This window comes from Adiantum capillus-veneris, chromosome 6 (assembly GCF_014529385.1).
Source record: "Adiantum capillus-veneris isolate H3 chromosome 6, ASM1452938v2, whole genome shotgun sequence".
Classification (NCBI taxonomy): Eukaryota; Viridiplantae; Streptophyta; class Polypodiopsida; order Polypodiales; family Pteridaceae; genus Adiantum; species Adiantum capillus-veneris.
The window spans coordinates 77,872,856-77,893,310 of NC_140936.1; the positions used below are offsets into that span (position 1 = coordinate 77,872,856).

The 20,455-nt window shown below is 45.4% G+C and overlaps 1 protein-coding gene across 1 annotated transcript in view; it reads right to left on the minus strand.

The window, feature by feature from the left end:
* LOC147455739 (putative RNA-dependent RNA polymerase 1) overlaps positions 1 to 16,326 on the minus strand; it is a 91,192-nt gene extending 74,866 nt beyond the window's left edge. The window contains exons 1-4 of the mRNA XM_086514427.1: positions 16,091 to 16,326; positions 15,430 to 16,006; positions 9,116 to 11,034; positions 8,158 to 8,308 (exon numbers count right to left, since the gene is read on the minus strand). Of these exons, the coding sequence (XP_086370553.1) occupies positions 8,158 to 8,308; positions 9,116 to 11,034; positions 15,430 to 16,006; positions 16,091 to 16,101 (2,658 nt within the window). The 5' untranslated portion in view covers positions 16,102 to 16,326. The remainder of the gene's footprint in view (positions 1 to 8,157; positions 8,309 to 9,115; positions 11,035 to 15,429; positions 16,007 to 16,090) is intronic.
* Positions 16,327 to 20,455: the final 4,129 nt, after the last annotated feature.

Sequence of the window (20,455 nt, forward strand, 5' to 3'; positions counted from 1 at the left end):
TGGCACGAGTACGGTGGGATCCTGGTGAGTGGCTATGGAGGGACCCCTTCTCTTCTGCGGACCGCCCAGGAGTCCCCTTCTTTCAGTACACTGTTCAGCTTGGACGTCATATACTTGAAGCACAGAGAGAGGCCCGCCCTGCTGCAGCACGTCATTGGCAAGAGGAGGGCCTCACAGTCGAGTTCTTGGCAGCTTTTTGGCAGAGGCTGTGGGACTCCAGACAGCCGAGGCGAGTCACCTTGTTCCAGTGGCTGGTTGCACACAGAGCCACAGCAGTAGGGAGCTGGCTGGTGCATAGTGGTCTCTCGGCCGCATGTGCAGCCTGTGACCAGTTGGTGGAGAGTCAGCGTCACTGTCTTTGGGACTGTCCCTCGGCCCAGCAGGTGTGGCTACGTGTTCTTCAGCTGATGCATGCCCTATCCACAGCTCGACGGTACACTTGGGGGGCAGCGGCTTGGTCCACCCTCACGGGCCCAGCACTTCAGTTTGAGCTATCTTCCACCAACAGGATGTCCAACCTGCTACAGAGATTACTCCACAGGAGTGGTGCAGTGAGAGAGAGGAGTGTTGGGAGCTCATCAGCGGCCTAGCTCTCTGGTTCATCTGGCGGGCCCGCTGTTTCCGCATCTTTGAGGCTCGTCCTGTGCCACCAGCAGAGACTGTTCGTGACTTTTGGCTAGAGCTGATCCATACTCTCAGAGGACAGCTTAAGGGACTACACGGCAGCTCCGACCCCATGCGGGAGCGCCGCGAGGCTTTTCTTCGACTCTGGCGCCCTGGGCCTTTCTACACCATAGTCCAGGGGGTGCTCAGATGGCACTACTGTCCACCTGTGTGGCTCTTCCCTCCTCCCATCTCTTGATTTAGCCTCATTGTATATATGCTGTTTTTTCATTGGGAGAGTCTCCCCATCATGCTTGTTGTAGCCCTCTCTCGCAGAGGTGGATGTAGCCCTATGGGCAGTTTGCATTAACTAATAGAAGGATCTTTTTCTCGGAAAAAAAAAAAACACTAGACATGGCGGGCATAGCCAGAGTCCTCACATCAGGCTCACGGATATACCAGATACTACACCCTGCCACTATTGGATGGAGCTAATGTACCACACCACCCCCCTTCCTCCTCCCCTCACTCTCACTACACACATACATGCCTCTTTATGTACACCGGATGTTTTGTTATTACCCGGTCACCCCCACATCTGCACACCGGATGCTTTGTTATTACCCGGTCACTTACCACACTACACTTGTACACCAGATGCCATTATTACCGGGTCATTTTGCACATATCAGATATCCAGAGGATATTCACATTTTTGTACATAGATCTGTCTCATAGGCCAGTTTTCTTTGGCCTTTTGAAGACGTAAATAAAATCTCTCTCTCTCTCTCTCTCTCTCTCTCTCTCTCTCTCTCTCTCCCCCCCCCCCCCCCAGGCGACTGCTGCGGAGTACACAACATCGACGAAGGCTGCATCAGAGGATTCGGATCACTTTGGCTCGATATGCACAAGACACCCGATCAGACTACTGACCATGGAGGAGATTGATGAGATCCGCCAGTGACCAATATTGGATCTCCTGTGATCTAGCTATCCCAGCTAGATGTTCAGCTGCTTAGTTCACACCTAGCAGTTTAGGATTCCATAGTATTTTATTTTGTCATTTTGTCATCTTGTTACTCTGACTTTGTATCAAATCCACGACATTGTAACTTTCTAGTCTCATAGGTCACTTTGGCCTTTTGAAGATGTTAATATAACATTTCATTTCATTTCCTCTCTCTCTCTCTCTCTCTCTCTCTCTCTCTCTCTCTCTCTCTCATCCGTCAGGATCTTATACAGTTGGATACTAAGAGGACATGGGTAGACCCTACACAAGAATTGGGCACGAAGATGGCCCGACTACAAAGAAAACTTCCTACAGCTATCTAAAGATGGATTTGTGATTCGCCCGAGCTACATGGATACCCACCTGTCTCATGGTTTGAGATGTGCTATTGGTCAGATTCGTACATCCTCACACCAGCTGGAAATTGAATTTGGCAGATTTAGGGGAATCCCACCTGAGAGCAAAATTTGCAAGTTATGCGGAATGGAGCCGGAGACAGAATTACACTACATATGCCATTGCACCGTATAATATGAGATACGTGGGCGTTTCCATTGCCTATTTAAAGAAGGCTTTGGACCTCTAGATAGAGTCATGCAATACCAAGATCAAAGATGCTTAGGCTTGTACTTACTGGAACTACATCGGCACAAGGATAATCTAATGAGAAGACAAAGAGCACTACAGCCTCAGAGGCAGATCACAGATTTCTTCAGATCGAGAGAAGCAGGAGTGGAAGGAGAAGCAAGAGGCCAGCAGCCAGCACAAAGGAGTACCCACATTCATACCAAAGGCACCCTCATTGACAGGGCGATTGAGCTTAGGAAATCGAGACGACCACGACCAAGATGCAGAAGCACACTTCACCGGAGGAGACTACAACAAAGGATTAGAAGCATTCTAGCCAGACACCAAGAATGCTCCTAAGAAGTTTATTTAATACTTTGTATTTAGTTTTTCACATTTATTTCCACACTTTCACACTTAGTACTTTAGTACTAAGGTACCCAGACATTGTAACAGATTCACCACTTTTGTATCAGTTTGGTCTCATATGTCATTCTGGCCTTTTGAAGACGTTAATATAACAATTCATCTCTCTCTCTCTCTCTCTCTCTCTCTCTCTCTCTCTCTCTCTCTCTCTCTCTCTCTCTCTCTCTCTCTCTCTCTTGCAGGAAATTGCAAAAATTGCAGAAAATCAAAAATGTATGATTGATATGGGGAACACACATGTATGCATCATGCGGGACAGGGATGTATGTGTGATGTGGACATAGTGGGTTGACTTGGCAGAAGTGCAAATTGTATTTTTGATGGACATCATGACTACTTCGCTGGTATGTAAGCCCCATCAGAAGGCAACTTTTGTGCTTACAAACAAGCGGATTACACAAATGGAGAGGGAGATGAAAGACTGGAAGGCAAATATGGAGAGATGGTGGAAAGAGAAGGCCAACCTTCTTCAAATGTTTCTCAACGAAGGCGCGCAGTGGAAGAAAGAGAAAGAGGACCTGCACGCAGAGCTACAAGCACTTAAGGCGGACTCCAAAGCACTTAAAGAAGAGGTCTCAGCTCTCAAGCGAGAACTTGCCGATAGAGCGAGCAGTGGACTAGAGGAGGGGGAATTCCAGCCTTCGGTAGTAGAGGAAATCAAGGTCATCAAAGAGCAGGTACAAATGATCAAAGAGGAGGAGAAACAAAAGATGGTAAAGACGTCTTCGTGGATGGATATGATCACGAAGACGCAAAAGAAGGCGGATGAGGCCGAGAAGTGGATAGAAGTCGCTAAGAAAGGCAAAGGGAAAGAAACCACATCTGTCCCCACTCCTACAATCATCAACATGACTCTAGAAGAAGAACAACGAAGGAAAACTAGAGCTTTGCATATAAGAGTAACCGGTCTAAAAGACCGAGATGATGTGGAAGGGGAAGTTGAAGAACTTATCCGCATGATGGGTAGTGAGGCTACTCATGCAAAGGCATGGAGGTGGGAAGAAGACACAAGGCAATGGGGAGACTTCAAAAGGGAGAGCTCTAATCATCCGTTTCCCATCCATGGAGGCAAAGAAGGACTTCTTGAAGAAGCGTCCTACACTAAAGAAAACGGGCATATTCCTTGGAGATGACCTCACTCTCACACAGCTTGCGCATATGAGAGAGGTAATGCCAGAGATTCAAGCGGCAAGGGAGAAGGGAAAGATGGCCTTCTACAGAGATGGCCGGGTTGTGATTGTAGAGCGGCGCTCCACATGACGGTGCGAGACCCGTGGGACCACCCTCAAAGTTGCCACGTGGAATTGTAATGGATCTATGCGACTTGATGTGGGCGCCTTTGAGGATAGTTTCAGGGGAAGAGACATCGTCTTCTACTCTGAGACACATCAGGCCCATGGGCAGTCTATGCCTTACATCAGTGGATATAGATGGAAGACTGCCTATAGACAGGAGACACGATCAGAGTGCAGAGGGCGGGGATCAAGAGGAGTGGCAGTGTTATTCAGGGAGGAGTTGCAACCATTGATACATATAGCCCGCAGAGATGAGCAAGCTAGGTACATGTGGGTGAGACTGAGAGCAGAGATAGACAGATATCTTTACATTGCTATTTGTTACTTTCCCCCGAGCACGTCAGTGTATGCACCACCCAGAGGACAGTCCCCTTTCTCTATTTTGGATGATGACATATGGGAGTTCTCTAGAGATGGTGACATCATCATTCTAGGGGATTTCAATGCTAGGACTGCCCATCATCAGACAGTATTTTATGATACTTCAGAGGAGATGCTGAGAGAGCTGGATGTTGCAGAGACAGGCCTATCCAGACTATCACAAGATGGAGAACACACTGAGTATGGACGACACTTGATAGACATGGGGACTGCACATGGATTGGCCATCTTGAATGGCCTACAGAGATTTCCCGCCTCAGGGGGTTTTACTTGCTTTCCACACAGACATGGAGCCAGCACAGTGGACTATGTCATGGCACAGCCGAGCCTCATCTCTAGTATCCAGGATCTCACGGTTGGACCCAGACCTGTTGGTGTGGCAGTGGATCATGCTCTTGTGTCAATGACCATCTCTTTTCAGTTTAGTGTAGCACACAGGCTACGGACAGCAGCCCCTACTCGCTACACCTTCACGCGGGAGACAGACTCTGTATACATAGATGGGATCTACAGACGCCTATGCACAGAGGAGCCAGGGCGACCTCTGGAGGAGCTTACTACTATATTGACACAGACACTACATGATGCAGCAGCAGAGGCATACCCACATACCCAGCCTGAGCAGAGACGCCGTTCGGGGAGCATGCCCCAGAATAGTTGGTATGATGAGGAATGCCGGGACACTAGAGCTACACTTCAGAGGGAGGTACTTTTGGGGGACACCACTCACAGACAGTCACAGATTGACTTCTGACGCCTAGTGCGGCGGAAGAAGAGGGCATTTTTGGCTCAGCTAGAGCAAGATCTATATCAGCTGTTCTTGAGTCAGGACTCACGTGAGGCATGGCGGCTCTTTCAGGAGCACTCTCCCCCCCCTCGCCATCACTTCTACAGAGGACTGGGCCAGTACGCATCATCTCTGTACACAGTTCCTTAGCAGCTCCCCCTTCCCGACCCTCCCGATCCATGCCCACACACATGTGCTTTTTTCACCGCGGAGATGGTGAGGAAGGCCATTGACAGGATGAGGACTGGGAGAGCATACGATCATGATGGTTTAGTGGCTGAGCATTTCACACATGCCAAAGATCTACTAGCAGAGCTTCTAGCAGTGATGTTTAACCGTGCCATGTGTGAGGGCTTGCCTGATACTTGGAGCCTATCTACTATTGTACCTATCTTCAAGTCGGGAGACCCTATGGAGCCTGGGAATTATCGCACTATCATGATTGGACACATATTGGCACGATTGTACGCATCTATTCTTGAGCAACAGCTGAGTAGATGGGCAGAGAGGGAGGGGATACGCGCAGCCGGGCAGGCAAGGTTCAGGAGGGGTTTTTCTACTCTTGACCATATCTTGACACTCAGAGCCATCATTGAGGAGGGTAGATAGCGTGGGAGATGGATCTATTGTAGCTTTGTGGATTTCCGCAAAGCATTTGACACAGTGCCTAGAGCTAGATTGATGCGCAGATTACAGCAGATGGGAGTACCCACAGAGCTCATTTGGGGGGTCATGGCATTATACAGGTCAGTAGTGGGGCATGTACGCACCTCAGAGGGTCTATCAACACCGATTCACTCCACTATTGGGGTGAAGCAGGGCTGCCCGCTGTCTCCTACTCTATTTGGTATGTATGTGGATGAGGTTTCTGACTACATTGAGAGAGATGGTGATAGAGGTGCACAGCTGGCAAGGACATGGATTCCATTATTGTTATATGCTGATGATATTGTGTTGATCTCCGACTCTCCGGAGGGATGCAACGTCACTTGGATGCTTTGAATAGGTTTGCTCAGGAAAGTGGTTTGTCCGTCAACCTTGGTAAAACCAAGGTCATGGTATTTAATACCACCCCACAGTGGATCAGGAGGTCAACACCAGCATTCACATACGGCCAGGAGACTGTGGAGTATACAGATGCGTACACTTACCTCGGAGTGGTTTTTAGTGGGCCAGCATTTTCATTGAGGAGGGCAGCAGAGACTAGACTGACCAGAGCCCATGCAACATTGGGTAGATTGGAAAGGATGTGTTCACAGGTTCAGTTTCAGGAGCCTAGGACGAAGCTCTGGCTCTTTGACACTCTGGTGGCTTCTGCATTGCTTTATGGAGCTGAGATCTGGGGACCTTCATTAGATCATCACGGGAGGACAGGCCACAGTGATGGAAGGGGGGACATGGAGAAGCCTCTGGTCTCTATGATCTCGTGGCTCATTAGAGCCAAGGCCTCAGTACCACGTGCTATTGTTCTAGCTGAGCTAGCTGCCCCCCCACTAGTGGTTGAGGCGCTCACCAGATCGGTCTCCTTCATACACCGCATGTGGGAACTTCCCAGAGACAGATATGCCCGCCTTGCACTTGAGTCCTCTCGATAGTTAGCCATGCAAGGAGATACAGCATGCTGGTATGGGGAGATGACATCATGGTTTCAGGCGCATGGGTTCAGCATAGACAGATTGCCTCCCTTCCAGTACTCACTGGATGCACCCTCTCTGACTCTTACACAGTCCGAGATCACCAGGCTCATCCGCCAGGACTTGACTCAGCTAGACACCAGGAGGACATGGATACAGCCAGCACAGGAGCTGGGCACGAAGATGGCTTTCTACAAAGAGCATCTCCTCCAGCTTACAGTTGATGGCTTTGTGACGAGACCGAGATACATGGACACCCACTTGTCTCATGGGATACGATGTGCTATCGGCCAGATACGTACATCTTCACACCAGCTGCGGATCGAGACTGGGAGATACAACGGAGTACCAGCAGAGGCCAGGACATGCCCCCTGTGTGACATCGAGCCTGAGACAGAGTTGCACTACACATGCCACTACCCCGTCTACTACGAGATACGAGGCCGCTTCCATTGCTTGTTCAGAGAGGGCTTTGGACCATTCTCCAGAGTCATGCAATACAAGGATCAGAGATGCTTGGGTTTGTTTTTGCTCGAGCTACGCAGACACAGAGAGAGCCAGATGAGAGGAGAGGCTAGCCAGTCCCAGAGACAGATCACAGATTTCTTTCGAGCTGCCACTGGACACCCGGAGGAGTTACTACCACAGCAGAGCTCGTCGTCTCACACCAAAGGCACACTGATCGACCGAGCGACTGAGCTGGGAAGATCCAGACGCCCACGACTGCGGAGGACTACACAGCATCGACGGAGGTTGCATCAGAGGATTCGGATCACTTTGGCTCGACATGCACAACGCCCGGTCAGACTATTGACCATGGAGGAGATTGATGAGATCCGGCAGTGACCGATGCTAGATCTCTTGTGATCTAGCTATCCCAGCTAGCTGTTGTTCACACCTAGTAGTTTAGGATTCCATAGTATTTTATTGTGACATTTGTCATTTCATTTTTGTCATTGTTGTCATCTTGTTACTCTGACTCTGACTTTGTATCAGATCCACCACATTGTAACTTTCTGGTCTCATAGGTCACTTTGGCCTTTTGAAGACGTTAATATAACATTTCATTTCATGTCATTTCATCTCTCTCTCTCTCTCTCTCTCTCTCTCTCTCTCTCTCTCTCTCTCTCTCTCTCTCTCTCTCTCTCTCTCTCTCTAATTATTGTTAGATTTAGGAGGGTTCAAACTGTAGAATGCATTCACTTTGCATAGGCCTTTGCAAACATTAATGGGAAGACCAGTTCATGCATGATCACAAGATGTCCTACAGTGAAAGGACAAGCATCTTCACATTGCACACATTAGTATCACTATTCTTTCATGAATACTAGAAAAAATGAATTATTCCAGGCTTTGTAGCAATTAATTTCCTCTTCACTGCAATAGAAGTTGTCCACGTCAAACTTTGGGCTTAGATTTTAATTTTTCATGGTTTTGAAACACAGGCTCGTGCACCTGAGTGTTAACTGGTCGATCAAGTTTTCTTTCCGGGGGTGGTTGATAATCTTGCGGTGGATGAACGGTAGGTGGAATCAGGTTCTCATCCCAGCTCACGAAATACAGATCTCCATCTAGGTCACTGCCTGAACATTCACTTGGATGTGGCCTAAACATAATGAAAAAATTTCGTAGCTCAAAATAATGACGTAAACACAAATGGACGATGACTAAAAAGTAAACAGTGAGAAGATCAGAAATCAAAAAAGCTGAAAGAAAGAGAAAAATATTGATCTAGCAACATCCATAATCAACCATTGTAATGGAGAGGAAGTCATGATATCTCACATGAACAACCATGGCAGCTCGCTGTGGCATCCAAAAGTCATTTCTGAATCCACGGGTGGCTAACTTGTCAAAAAAAGCAGTCACTGACAATCAGTATTTGGACCAGCCTGTTCGTATAATTTGACAGGGTCTATGACAGAAGGAATTTAGCTTCACCGAAGTGAATGCTATAAAATTTGGGTTGTGAGAGCATGTCTTGACACATGATCATTGTTGGTTTTACTCTCCCGTTAATTATGTGGGAAGGCAACACATAGTTCCTGGCAGAATCCTTCTAACACAAAGGGTATCATTCAGTCAAGGTGATTCAAGACAATTCTGATCGTGATTTGTTTCGGCCCAGGAAAAAATAAATGATAAAATTTATGGCAAGTTATTACATTGCTGAGTAACTCACATATGCCATTACCCTGTGACCTGTCTCCAGATAGGCTTCTGTTTGCATTCTCTCAGACTCTTGATTCCTCATATGGCTCACCGATTGTTCACGAAGCCTAGACTGTTAATCAAGGGCTACTATTGGCCCTTGACTCTCGTTATATCTCTCAGTACACAAATAAGAATGTGAAACTAAGTCATAAACTGTGGCAGCTGCTATGAATTATGAGAAATCTTGATAATCTCTTACCTGTGGCCTTTCTGAGGGAACACGACGCAATCCACCAAATGACGTAAAGCTGGGACATCTACAGCAGTGAGCAGGCGAACATCACCAGGATGGACACATGGATTCTTGGCTACAATCACCCTCCCCTTTATAATACATGCAGTTTGAGGAACATTGTTTATACCATTGATTGTTTCGGGAATTAATCCATCATCTATTAACACATGACCCCTTGAAGATTGCGACACACTTATATACACTTGACCATAATTCAATGTTCTTGTCTCATCTAAACATCCCATCAAAAGACGGCCTTTGGAAACAAAGATTCGAGTCTTCTTTCTAAGGTTCATAAGCTGATATGCTCTGAAAGCACGAAGCATCCTAATAAGAAAGGGCTCAGTGTCTGGGAGAAAGCCTCCTGTAAGCATTTCTATCATGATTTGATTGGTTTTACTATCTCCATTGAAGGACTGTATCACACCAAGAGCGACTTCAGTATTTGACAACATCATATCCAGGTTTTGCATAACTTTCAACTGCATCCTTTCAAAGATAGAGTCTCCCACACCAAGTGTAGATAACAGAGTAATAATTTCTCTATTTAAATAGCTTGGCAACACACGGCTCCAGTTGAGAATGTCAAGACTAATTTGTGAAGATGAAAACTTGCGCATTGATGGCCTCAATGATAGCTTGTATTGGCTTCTTGGATCAACTGCAACTACACCTTTGTAGCCTCCATATCTTATCTGGTATAGGGAAGGCACAGCTCTCAACTTGCATTTCTTTGCCACTCGTGTAGCAAAGTTCGCAGAAATCTTGCCAATTCCATCAGAGAAACAATATGTTTTTGCTGCATCCCGCACATCCAGGGTTTTAAAATCTATTTCATTCTGAAGAACATCCAGTGACTTGGTTGACGAACTGAATGACTGACCCATCCTTGCAGCACATTTGGCTACATTTCTAATATCAAGAAAATCACCCATCCAACTACGAATACTGTCTGCTGTTGCTCTTGCATTGGCTGAAAACATCCATGCACTGTTCTCTCTTAGCTGACTTGTTGAGAAGGCTAGAAACTCAAAAACCTTGTCACCTATTGCAATTCCATTCTCCAAAACAGATACAACACGATTATACACCTTGGTATGTTCAGTTTGTGAGCCCTTTGTTCTAGGAACAACAAGTGCAGAAGCAGGAACCTGATCAGCATCCTCCTCTACAAAAGACACTCTGAGAAAATCATTTATGTGGTCTTTGAAGTGCCGAGTTACACGATTGGAGACATCCACTTCTGGTCCACTGCAGTAAACTCTTGAGGGAGTAACAAATACTTTGCGGACCTGCATAAGTCCATCATCTAAAGAGTGGTTTCTAAGTTTTTCTTTCAGTGGCTCCTTAAGAAACTGCTGAACTTCTGATTGAAACCAATTTTCTGGATCAAAGCAGGTGTCTTCTTGTCTTGTAAGTCTGTTGAGAACATACAAAATGCAGTCCAATGTCATGTTTTGTGAGGGCAGCAGAAGGTGAAAAAAACGTCGGCCAAGACTCGGACCACTTAGATATCCCAGTTGCACAAGAGAATTGACAATGAAGACAATTTCAAAGGGAATTCCTTCTAGGTAAGGAGAAGCCAAAATTGGTACCGTTTGTAGACTAGCACTATAGCAAGACCCTTCTCTTATCACCAAGTTTCTCTCTTGCATTGAAAACCCTAGGATTGTTCTTATTAGGTAGTCTAACTTCCCAGTATATTGTTGAGGAACTTCTAAGCAGTAGACAAAAGATTGTCCGATGCTGGCTTCAGGGGAAAAGTCTATTGTACGAGTCCAGACTGATTCATAAGTATCATTCCAGATAGATTCATAGAAGTTTTCACAAACGTAATCGTTTCCGCCACTTAATAGCTGATAAATTTGAGGCGCATGCCACACCTGCAAAGATAATACAAATGTCTATTAGGCTTTCAAATCAAAGAAAGTGTTGCAAGAAAACAATCTGCTATAAAGATAGATCTGTTTAAGATTTAGCTTCTAAGTTATCTGCTCCTTGCAACAATATTATTTAATAGACTAGATACTTCCCCCTCTAAAGGTAGATTAGATTGTTGACTTCAAAAAAGATCCCCCTTCAACAAGCTGCCCCTGATGCTATGGGTGAAGAGAGAGCCCAATGAGGTGCATTGCTTCAGTCCAGGCACCGACTTTGTGGGAAAATCTACCCAACTTCGAGATGTTGAGTATAGACTAGATGAATGAAACCATGGGCTACAAGCTCTTAGAAAATGGTAGCTGATGAAAACATGTGTGGTTTCGAGTGAAATTTTGCATCTACGTCTCCTCTAATCAGTTTAGGCCACATTGATAATGTGTGGAAAAGCTCCTCTTCATTAGCTTCTATTTGACACCTCAATCATAGCATTATTATTCCTAATCACCTTGCATTCATTGTTTTTTTTTTTGGGGGGGGGAGGGGGGGGAGAGAGACAGAATCCACCGCGAGATTAAGAATAACATTATCCTTTGCCATAGAAGACCACGAGGGGTCACTTTGTTAGAGTCCATTGTGAGAGGGTGAGGCCACCGATACAACTCCGTTTTGGAAGTGAGCAACCTAAATGGCATGAAGTTGGAATATATTTTGGCAGTAATTTGGGATGTCCATTGTGAGAGGGTGAGGCTGCCAATACAACCCTCAATTTTTGGAGTGAGCAACCTGAATGGCGTGGAGTTGGAATATATTTTTTCTGGGTAGTATCATTATCCGGTCCGCATGGGTAGATACACATGGACAGGTGCCCTCTTTGCCTGTCGAGCAGACTTGAAAGCTCTTACAATCTAACTTGGCGCGCCCTGTTTTAGGTTCAAAGCACCTATTTAGTATAACCACAAGGGCCTTGCAGTGCCATATCTCCTATCCACAATCAAGAGTTAATTCCCATTAGCAAACCAAAGCTTAAATACAGCTAAGAGAAGGTTCCCACGCACTCAAGGCAGCTATTTGCAGTCAAAAGGGCAATCCCACAACACATTTTCAAAGCTCCAAAGCATTAAGCAAAGGTATCAAGAGCCATATTTGACAAAGGATTTAAGGGCAACTCTCTCTCTCTCTCTCTCTCTCTCTCTCTCTCTCTCTCTCAAACACACACACACACACAAATCAAAGTTATAATCCTTTTTCAACCGAACACAACACTTGATGGTTTGTATGAAACTTTTCTAACTTGTGTGCTATTGTAAAGAGCTAAACACTAGCTTTGGTGAGCCCCCAAATGCAAAGACCGCTACATAAACACAATGGAAGATAAGAGAGAGACACTGTCAAGGAAAAGAAAAAAAACCATTTCATCTAGCCATGCATTTGCGTCCGGTTAAGTGTCACGTGCACATCTAACCCTATGTGTACGTGGACAAGCTACTTCATGACATGGGTTCAGTTCAGTTAGATTAGGAAGTGATCTGGCACTTTTGTCAGTCTGTTCGCAAACTGTGCATGTCCCAGACACTTGAGAGTAGATGCATATCCTTACACACAGCATGACCATCAGATTTCCATCATAACCCATCAGGAGCATTTTTACAGTGTATAGACCTATTTTTCCTATTTTTGACATTCTTCACTTATTATTTTTAAGTGACTTTTGTTGGAAACTAGGTAGGGCAAATTCACTAAGCATGTATATAAGAAAACCCAGTGCTAGCACTTTCTGGCAGAAGAGGCAGCAGGAACTTCACGTTCAACAGACACCTTCTCAGCAGGACCCCCATCAATAGACCTAGCGTTTTTGCATCAGCAACAAGCTAGCGTTTTGCACCAAGATCAGCCAGCATTTTTGCATTGCAGTAGCCTGGCGACAGCAAGACCACAGAGCAGCCCAAGCGTTAGCAGATTTCCACCGCAAGACAGTTTCCAACCCTAGCATTTTTGCATCAACATACTGTTTTGCAGAATCACCGCGACTAAACACCAAGGAGCATCAGCGTTTTCAGTTTTCAACAGTAAGTTTCCGCAGAACAAGTCCTAAACCTCGCAGATCTCACCTTCCCGCAGTAGATGCTCGCCGCACGGTCAGATCCAGTGCAGTTTGCAATTTCAACCCGAAAAATGTAGATTGCAGCATCTGCTTTTCAGCGCGTCGTCGTCGTATCGTCGCCATCGACATCGTCATCGACATAGAGTCAATATTCAACAGATACAAGATTTGCAGATTTCAGCCCTTAGCATTTTCAGATTTCAGCCCATCTCGTCGTCATCGGCATCGTCGGCAAGTTCAAAGCATTGTAGAGATTTGTGCAATCAATAGATCACTCTTGCCATAGAGAGTGGGGCCCTTGGAGGAGGGTTTGACAACTCGTCTCGTGTCGTATTCTTCTCTCTCTGTCTCTCAGTCTCAACACCTTCATTCACAGTGTTTATCCACTTTGTTTGTGATCACTTGCACTCTCTCATTAAAGGACGGAAGGCTCTCCCTTCCATAAGTAAAAGGAACCTTGAGACAGTTCGGAGCACTCATCTTGAGCAAAGTTCAACATTCACTTCTGTTGCACCTTACATTAAGCTCACTGATTTAGCAGTTTTTGTTCGTGTGTTGCTATTGATTTCTTGCTTGGTACGAGTTGTTGCACGCGGGCTCTCTGAGGACTAGATGGCCCACAAAACTTGTATACATGTGGAAAGAAATGGTATCCCTCTTCCAAATGTCAGAGGGAAAGTAACACCAAGGACGCAGCATATAAGGAGAGAACGAGGAAGAGGAAGTCAAAAACTTGATTGTAAAAGAAAAATCTTGTAGAGGATATGGGTGATCCTCGGCCTCATTATTTGAGGATAGCTATGTTAGCTTGGTCTAACATGATTCTTCGGGTCTATGTGATATCATCGCCCATTGAGACATTGTCTAGCCTGTGTGGTATGTATAGTTTGTGTTGCTTGATTAGCATGTGCAGCATTCTTGTTGACTCAGATTCTATGTGGCAATTAGTCATGTGATAGTCATGTGTACTTTACGAGTTGTATGGGAGTTCAATGAGGTGCACATCATAAGAAAGGAGTCTCCTACCTTCATGGGTCAACCCTCTTTGACGGGATGCATTTGAGAGGTAGATTGCACTTTTTTGGAGTTGCACTACCTAGTTGTCCTAGCCTATCGAGCTCTATATAAGAGCAATTCTTGTAATCCCTTTTAACTAATGCATTTCTATCTTGTGTTTATCTAGCCTGTCACACACTCTCCCTCTAGAAAGGTTGTCCATTCCTAATTCATAGTCAAGGTCAGAACCTCCTGAGGGTGCACTAGCTTCCTCTCTCTAGATTCTCCTCTCTCTAAATGCTGATTTTCTCCCAAGACCTGAATTTAGATATTCGCTCTCTAGCAGCTGAGATTTTCTCTCTCTAAAACTGAATTAGATCTTTTGTACTTTTCTATTCTATACTTCAGTTTTTCAGCTAGCCAGAGGGCATACTCTTGCACACCCACAAGTTACTAGCCCACATGTACGTATATGCACATGCCTACCCTCGAGGGCACACAAGCATACACACATACATACATGGACAAGCATAAATATATGCATGTGTGCATGCATACATGTGTGGGGACACGTGTATTTGTTTGTGAAATATGTATGTATGCATGTAAGTGTGTGCACATCCACATCCACATCCACATACATATCCACATGTGCATTTGTGGGTACACAAAGCCAAAGAGCACAAGCAAAAGCACACAAACCCAACACTTGGGATCGGTGGTGTGCCTGCATAGAAAGTAGATAGCCAATGTGTGAGAGCATGTCAAGGGTACCGCTGCTCAGGGCAATAGCTGGGAAGGAAGTTTTCACAAGGGCACCTAATAGCGCAGAGCTGCAGTGCAGCTTCGCTGCGGTATCCAATTCACCTATATACACCTGATTACGAGTCTAGAGTGGCATACATAGCTAGCCATGGATGTATGTGGAGCTCACAGAAAGAAAAATGCCTCTTTTCACACAGCAACTTATGCATGCCTCACCATCTACACAAATGCTTTATTTTTCAAGAGCTTCTATCTCATAGTTACCCGGAACGGGAAAGTAGAATGGGAACAGGGATCCACAACAGGTATGAAATGTCATTACTTGTTACTTACGTCTGCAACTCGGAACGGGGATTCGGAGCGGGAAGTTGGAATGGAGATCTGAAAACGGTCATTCCCTGTAACTATGTTCTATCTCATCCGTGAAACATTGCAAAACTCCTTACATGCCTTTCATGGTGTGCATCAACTCTCAAACAGCAGCAACAAAGAAGAAAGAAGAATCGTTTCTTTGATTAAAAAGATAGGTATGTACCCTAAGCATGAACGTCTGGCCAGCATGGTGGTATCTACTGCTGCAATGACAGAATTCATGTACGTCTCTGAAGGGCCATTCAAGCTTGTATCTCTTCTCTGACCTATTGGATAGGATTATACAAAATCGCTTGCGTGCATTGTCCACTTCAATCTTGCAATTCTGGCAAGTCCATAGCTTGTGAAGCACATCCTTCTGTATGAGACATCCTGCATGAAGAACAGCATCATTGACAGTAGTTGTTCCTTCGTCACGCTTGCGAAGCTTCTTGTCGGGAAACACCTTCAACAGGGAGCCCTTGAGGGCCAGACGCCCCATCCGAGAGAGCTCAATCGCACGATTTACATCCTGGTTTGTCCTGAATTGCACAAAGGCCATTCTCGATCTGCTAGCATCACGCTCCTTGCGCAACCGGCATTGTACAACAGCACCCCTCCCGATTTTAGACTCTAAAAATTCGACTAACTCATCCGCTGAGTCGATTGGGGGCAGATGAACTACGCAGACCTTCAAGCCATTCTGCGTGGAGGATTCGGTAACCTCAAACTGTCCCTCAACTAGCTGTCGTAGAAAGCTTCTGCTTGTTAAACAAGCAATTAGTAAGATTTCATGCACTGCGTACGCTTTAATGTTTTGGGAAAGGAGAGTAAGATCGACTTACTGGAAATCCATGCTCCACGTTCTCGCGTGTGTGCGCGGGCAAGAGAGAGGGGGGGGGAGGGGGGGGGAGAGAGAGCAGCGGCAGCTAGAGTAGCAAGTTTTTGCAGGTCAAGAAGTGTGATTGTGTGGACATGCGCGCGGGCGCGCGTGCGTGTGTGTGTGTGAGAGAGAGAGAGAGAGAGAGAGAGAGAGAAGCAGCAGCAACTGCATGTAAAGAATGTAGTGTAGTTATAAGCATCATCGGAATCTTCCATCTTGAGCGTGAACCTCACTCCCAAGTTCCGCTCCGACATAATACAAGTTAACAAGTTGATTAAAATTTAATTTTGGCCAGCCTTGTATTTTAAGAAAGAAACGAGAGAGTGCTCATTCACACGATGGCTCTCAGTCAACAAAAAAAAAAAAGGACAAATGGTAGTGTTAGACTTATAAAGCAATACTTTTATTATAATGCCACCACATGGCATTTTTCCGTGGTGGCATTCTTTCATAGGTCACAAGTCGAGGTTGGCACTACTTGCGTGAAGATAGCGCAGGCAACAAAGACGGCCAAAGAAGGCGCAATACTCTTGGCGACGATGTCTAAACAAAGGCAATGAAGGCGTATCCCTTCCCTTGATGCGTGTGTGTGTGTGTGTGTGTGTGTGTGTGTGTGTGTGTGTGTGTGTGTGAGAGAGAGAGAGAGAGAGAGAGAGTTACATTACTAAAAAGAAAAGTGTGTGTGTGTGTGTGTGTGTGTGTGTGTGTGTGTGTGTGTGTGTGTGAGAGAGAGAGAGAGAGAGAGAGAGAGAGTTACATTACTAAAAAGAAAAGTGTGTGTGTGTGTGTGTGTGTGTGTGTGTGTGTGAGAGAGAGAGAGAGAGAGAGTGGATCCTACTCCGAGGAGGGCTATTGCTCTTCCCTCACAAAGGCTCCCTGTCAGATAGTGGAGAGAGTGGTTGGTAGAACCGAGGGGAGAGGTCTGGATAGCAGCACTCACTCACATCAAAGAGAGAGAGAGAGATAGAGGGAGGGAGAGAACCGCCTTGCTCTAAAGAATTAGAGAGATACTATCAAAATGGCTGTTTCTTTTTTTTCACAAAATAGAAAATATTGATACTTTGCAATCAATGAAATGGAAAGATTCGGGAGTCTTTTTCAAGCAAAAAATTGCCCTCTAACTAAAAGTTAACAATTTAATTAAAATTAATTTGGCCAGCCTTTTATTTTAAGAAGGAACAAGAGAGTGCTTCAGCCTTGATAGCATGAATTTGAATTGAGATGCTATGTCCCACAATTTAGGAAAATTCCAATTAATGAGAATCTTGAGAGGATTCTGGTAGTATTTGGTCTTTTAAGCAAGGATAGCACACGTGCAAGACAATGAGTGATGGTGGTGGCATCAAGACGACGAGCTACAAGTAGACAAAGGCAGGCACCGTGCAAAGCCATGCAAGGCACAGCAAGAGCAGGAGCCGTCAACAGCAACCGTTGAGTTGGGAGACCTTTTTTTTTAATGTAGGGGGTCGCCTCACAGACAATGCAATAGGTTGGATGGGATGGTTAGCAAAGGGGTCTCAATGAGACTACTGACATCACGTGTTCAAATCCTTGTGTCCAACTAGAGTTTTACTCCAGGTTGCAATAGACAAGAAAGGTGAGGAATCTATGAAGATTCCAAGTAGTAGAATTAGAAGCAAGCCAAGATGAACCATTACTAAAGAATGGTTGCGATTTTGGACCCCATTTCTTTAAGGGAAATCTAGCAAGATGCTTTCCTTGAGGTAAAAGGAAAAAGGAAAAAAAAAGGGGGGAGGGGTGTGTGTGTGTGTGTGGGGGGGGGGGGGGGGGGGGGGGGGGGGGGGCCTTGGGAGCGTCAGAAGAGGAAGCCCACCTTTGTGCATTGGAGAATGACCCCAAACAGACAAGGATATGGATCATTGTGAAGACAAACAAGCACGAGGAAGGGGAAGGGTGTACATGGGCATAGGAGGAGGAAGGCTTATCTGGCCGAATAGAGGAGAGAAGTTTTTTTCATTTTAGTGGAGGTGTTGCTTTGGAGACAACAATGCCATCGTGGGACGTTGGCTAGCATGGGAGGAACCAATGCAAAATGATTGGCCGCGTGTTCAAAAATTCGCTAGCTTGCAAGGTGCTTTTGCTCCTCCTTGGAGAGCTCCAGGAGCGAATGTGTGAAGGATCTTTGAGAGATTTCACATAATGAAAATTGAGATATTAATGCATAGTGCATGTAGGTCTTCAACAAAGAAAACCCCTTTCAACACATCTAAGATGCAAAAGTGAAGGAAACAAGTGATAAAATCACTAGGTCTGCAAATGAAAAGGGCATGTACATCAATCTAAGCTAGCTTTACCGTAAAAAAAATCATTGAGGTTAAGGTTTCCTTCTCACCAAAGTTGTCCTTGGTTTGATTGTCCTCAGTGGACAATCAAACCAAGGACTCGTGTGATTATAAAGCAACATATCCGTTGGTGTTTGGATTAATCAGGGCCAATGAGAAAAAGCATCTCCGTTTAATGATCTTTATTGGACTTTAGGGAAGATCAAGTACCATGTTGTGAGCATGTATAATTCGATGAGCTTCTACGCTTCATTAAAAATCCAAGTCTTTTGTAGAAGAATCATGAGTTTTTATCTTTGTTTTGCAAGTGCCTACATGGGTAGACCATATTAACTAGCTAACAACTTGAAAAGCAATTAATAAATATAAACATATCCCACAACTTGCAGTTGAGCCAAATATTGTTCCTTAATTTTTTACAACTACCGAAGGTTTTAGTAGCAGTAGTTCTCATCACATGCACTTATTTTGACAATTAAGCATCAGCAAGTTGAAATCCTAGGTGTATATTTGAGTTCATGCATGGTTACCTTCTCTATGATCATCGCGTTATGACAGTAACTCCATTGGGCATAGAGACTATCAATCACATTGCAACTCCCTCTCTCCATCGCCATGTCCCTCTTTGCGTGCTCACCTCTATTTTTTCATTCGCATATGTGCCACCCACTTTGCCTACATGGGCTTTGTCTATCTAGGAATCACTACAAGAGCATAAATTTGTGTCCTCTTTGGTTGCAAGAGCCTAATGATGGTGGCCTTGGTGAATGCATAGGCGTAGAGAGAAATGGCATGCTATCGGGCAATTATGAGACCACAAAGAGAGAGAGAGAGAGAGAGAGAGAGAGAGAGAGAGACTCTTTCTTTTTGCATTTCACCCATCTTCACAGATGTATTTTAGGCTTTGTGGATTTTTCTAAAGGAAATTAGCTAGGACTTATTTAGAGTAAAAAGTTAAAACCCTCATTAGAGAGAAAATCTTAAGAAATTCTGTGATACACCCCATGCCCCTCTATGCCTACACCATTACTTGCCACCCCCTCACATCATACGCTCCCCCTTCGCCGTTGTCTGCATAGCTTCACCAATCCCCACCGCCTCCACCACACCTTGCCCTTCCAACCTCGTCGCTTGCAACAAGGAGTTGGAAAACAAGAAAAAGAGAGAGAGAGAGAGAGAGAGAGAGAGAGAGAGAGAGAGAGAGAGAGAGAGAGAGAGAGAGAGAGAGAGAGAGAGAGAGAGATTTCCACATCACGTCATGCTTCCTTGTGTTGATGGTGCTCCAAGCACAGCTAATGTAGCTGTGATGATCTCATGTCCATAACATCTTGTGTAAGGCCATATGCCTTAAGGGTGCCATATCTTCATCCCCCATCCCGGGACTCAAAATGGCCATCCCCTCCCCTGTGATTATGCCAGTGTAAACAAGGTGATTGTCCATTGTGGAGCCTCCGTGAACAACCAACCACTACAAAGTAGAGATCCTATGGACCTGGAAGCCTCCACCTAGTCCACAACCTGGTCTAGAAGTCAGTCAAAAAGTCCTGCGATAGTTTCTAGGGTCGCTAGTGCTCGACTGCAACTGGAGTGTCTGTCCACCTTGCTCTTAATATTATGTGCTTCCCAAGTCGTATTGCCTACTAAAATAGAGAAGTGCTGGGGCGTTTGAAGCCGTTTAAGGATCATGCCAAAGCTCTCGCCTAGAATCCTAGATCCCACTGTAAACGAGCAAGAGGGCAAGCTTCGTAAACCCACAAGCGCCACTTCCAATTGACCTCTGTAGGATGTGGGTCTATGTGCTACTTTCGCGAAGCAACTGCTACTACCCTAACTCTCTAAAAGATACACGTAGCCACTAGAGTGGACTCCAAACTTGACTCTCAAAAGTCTCTCCTCGTCCTACACCTCAAAGTAAAGATCTTGAGGGGCCCTCCTCTGTGCAAGCTCGAACGGCAATCAGGATCTTTGGCTACGTGAAAGCTCCCGTCTAGCGCGAAGTCTCCCGCTCAAAATGTGTGCCACTC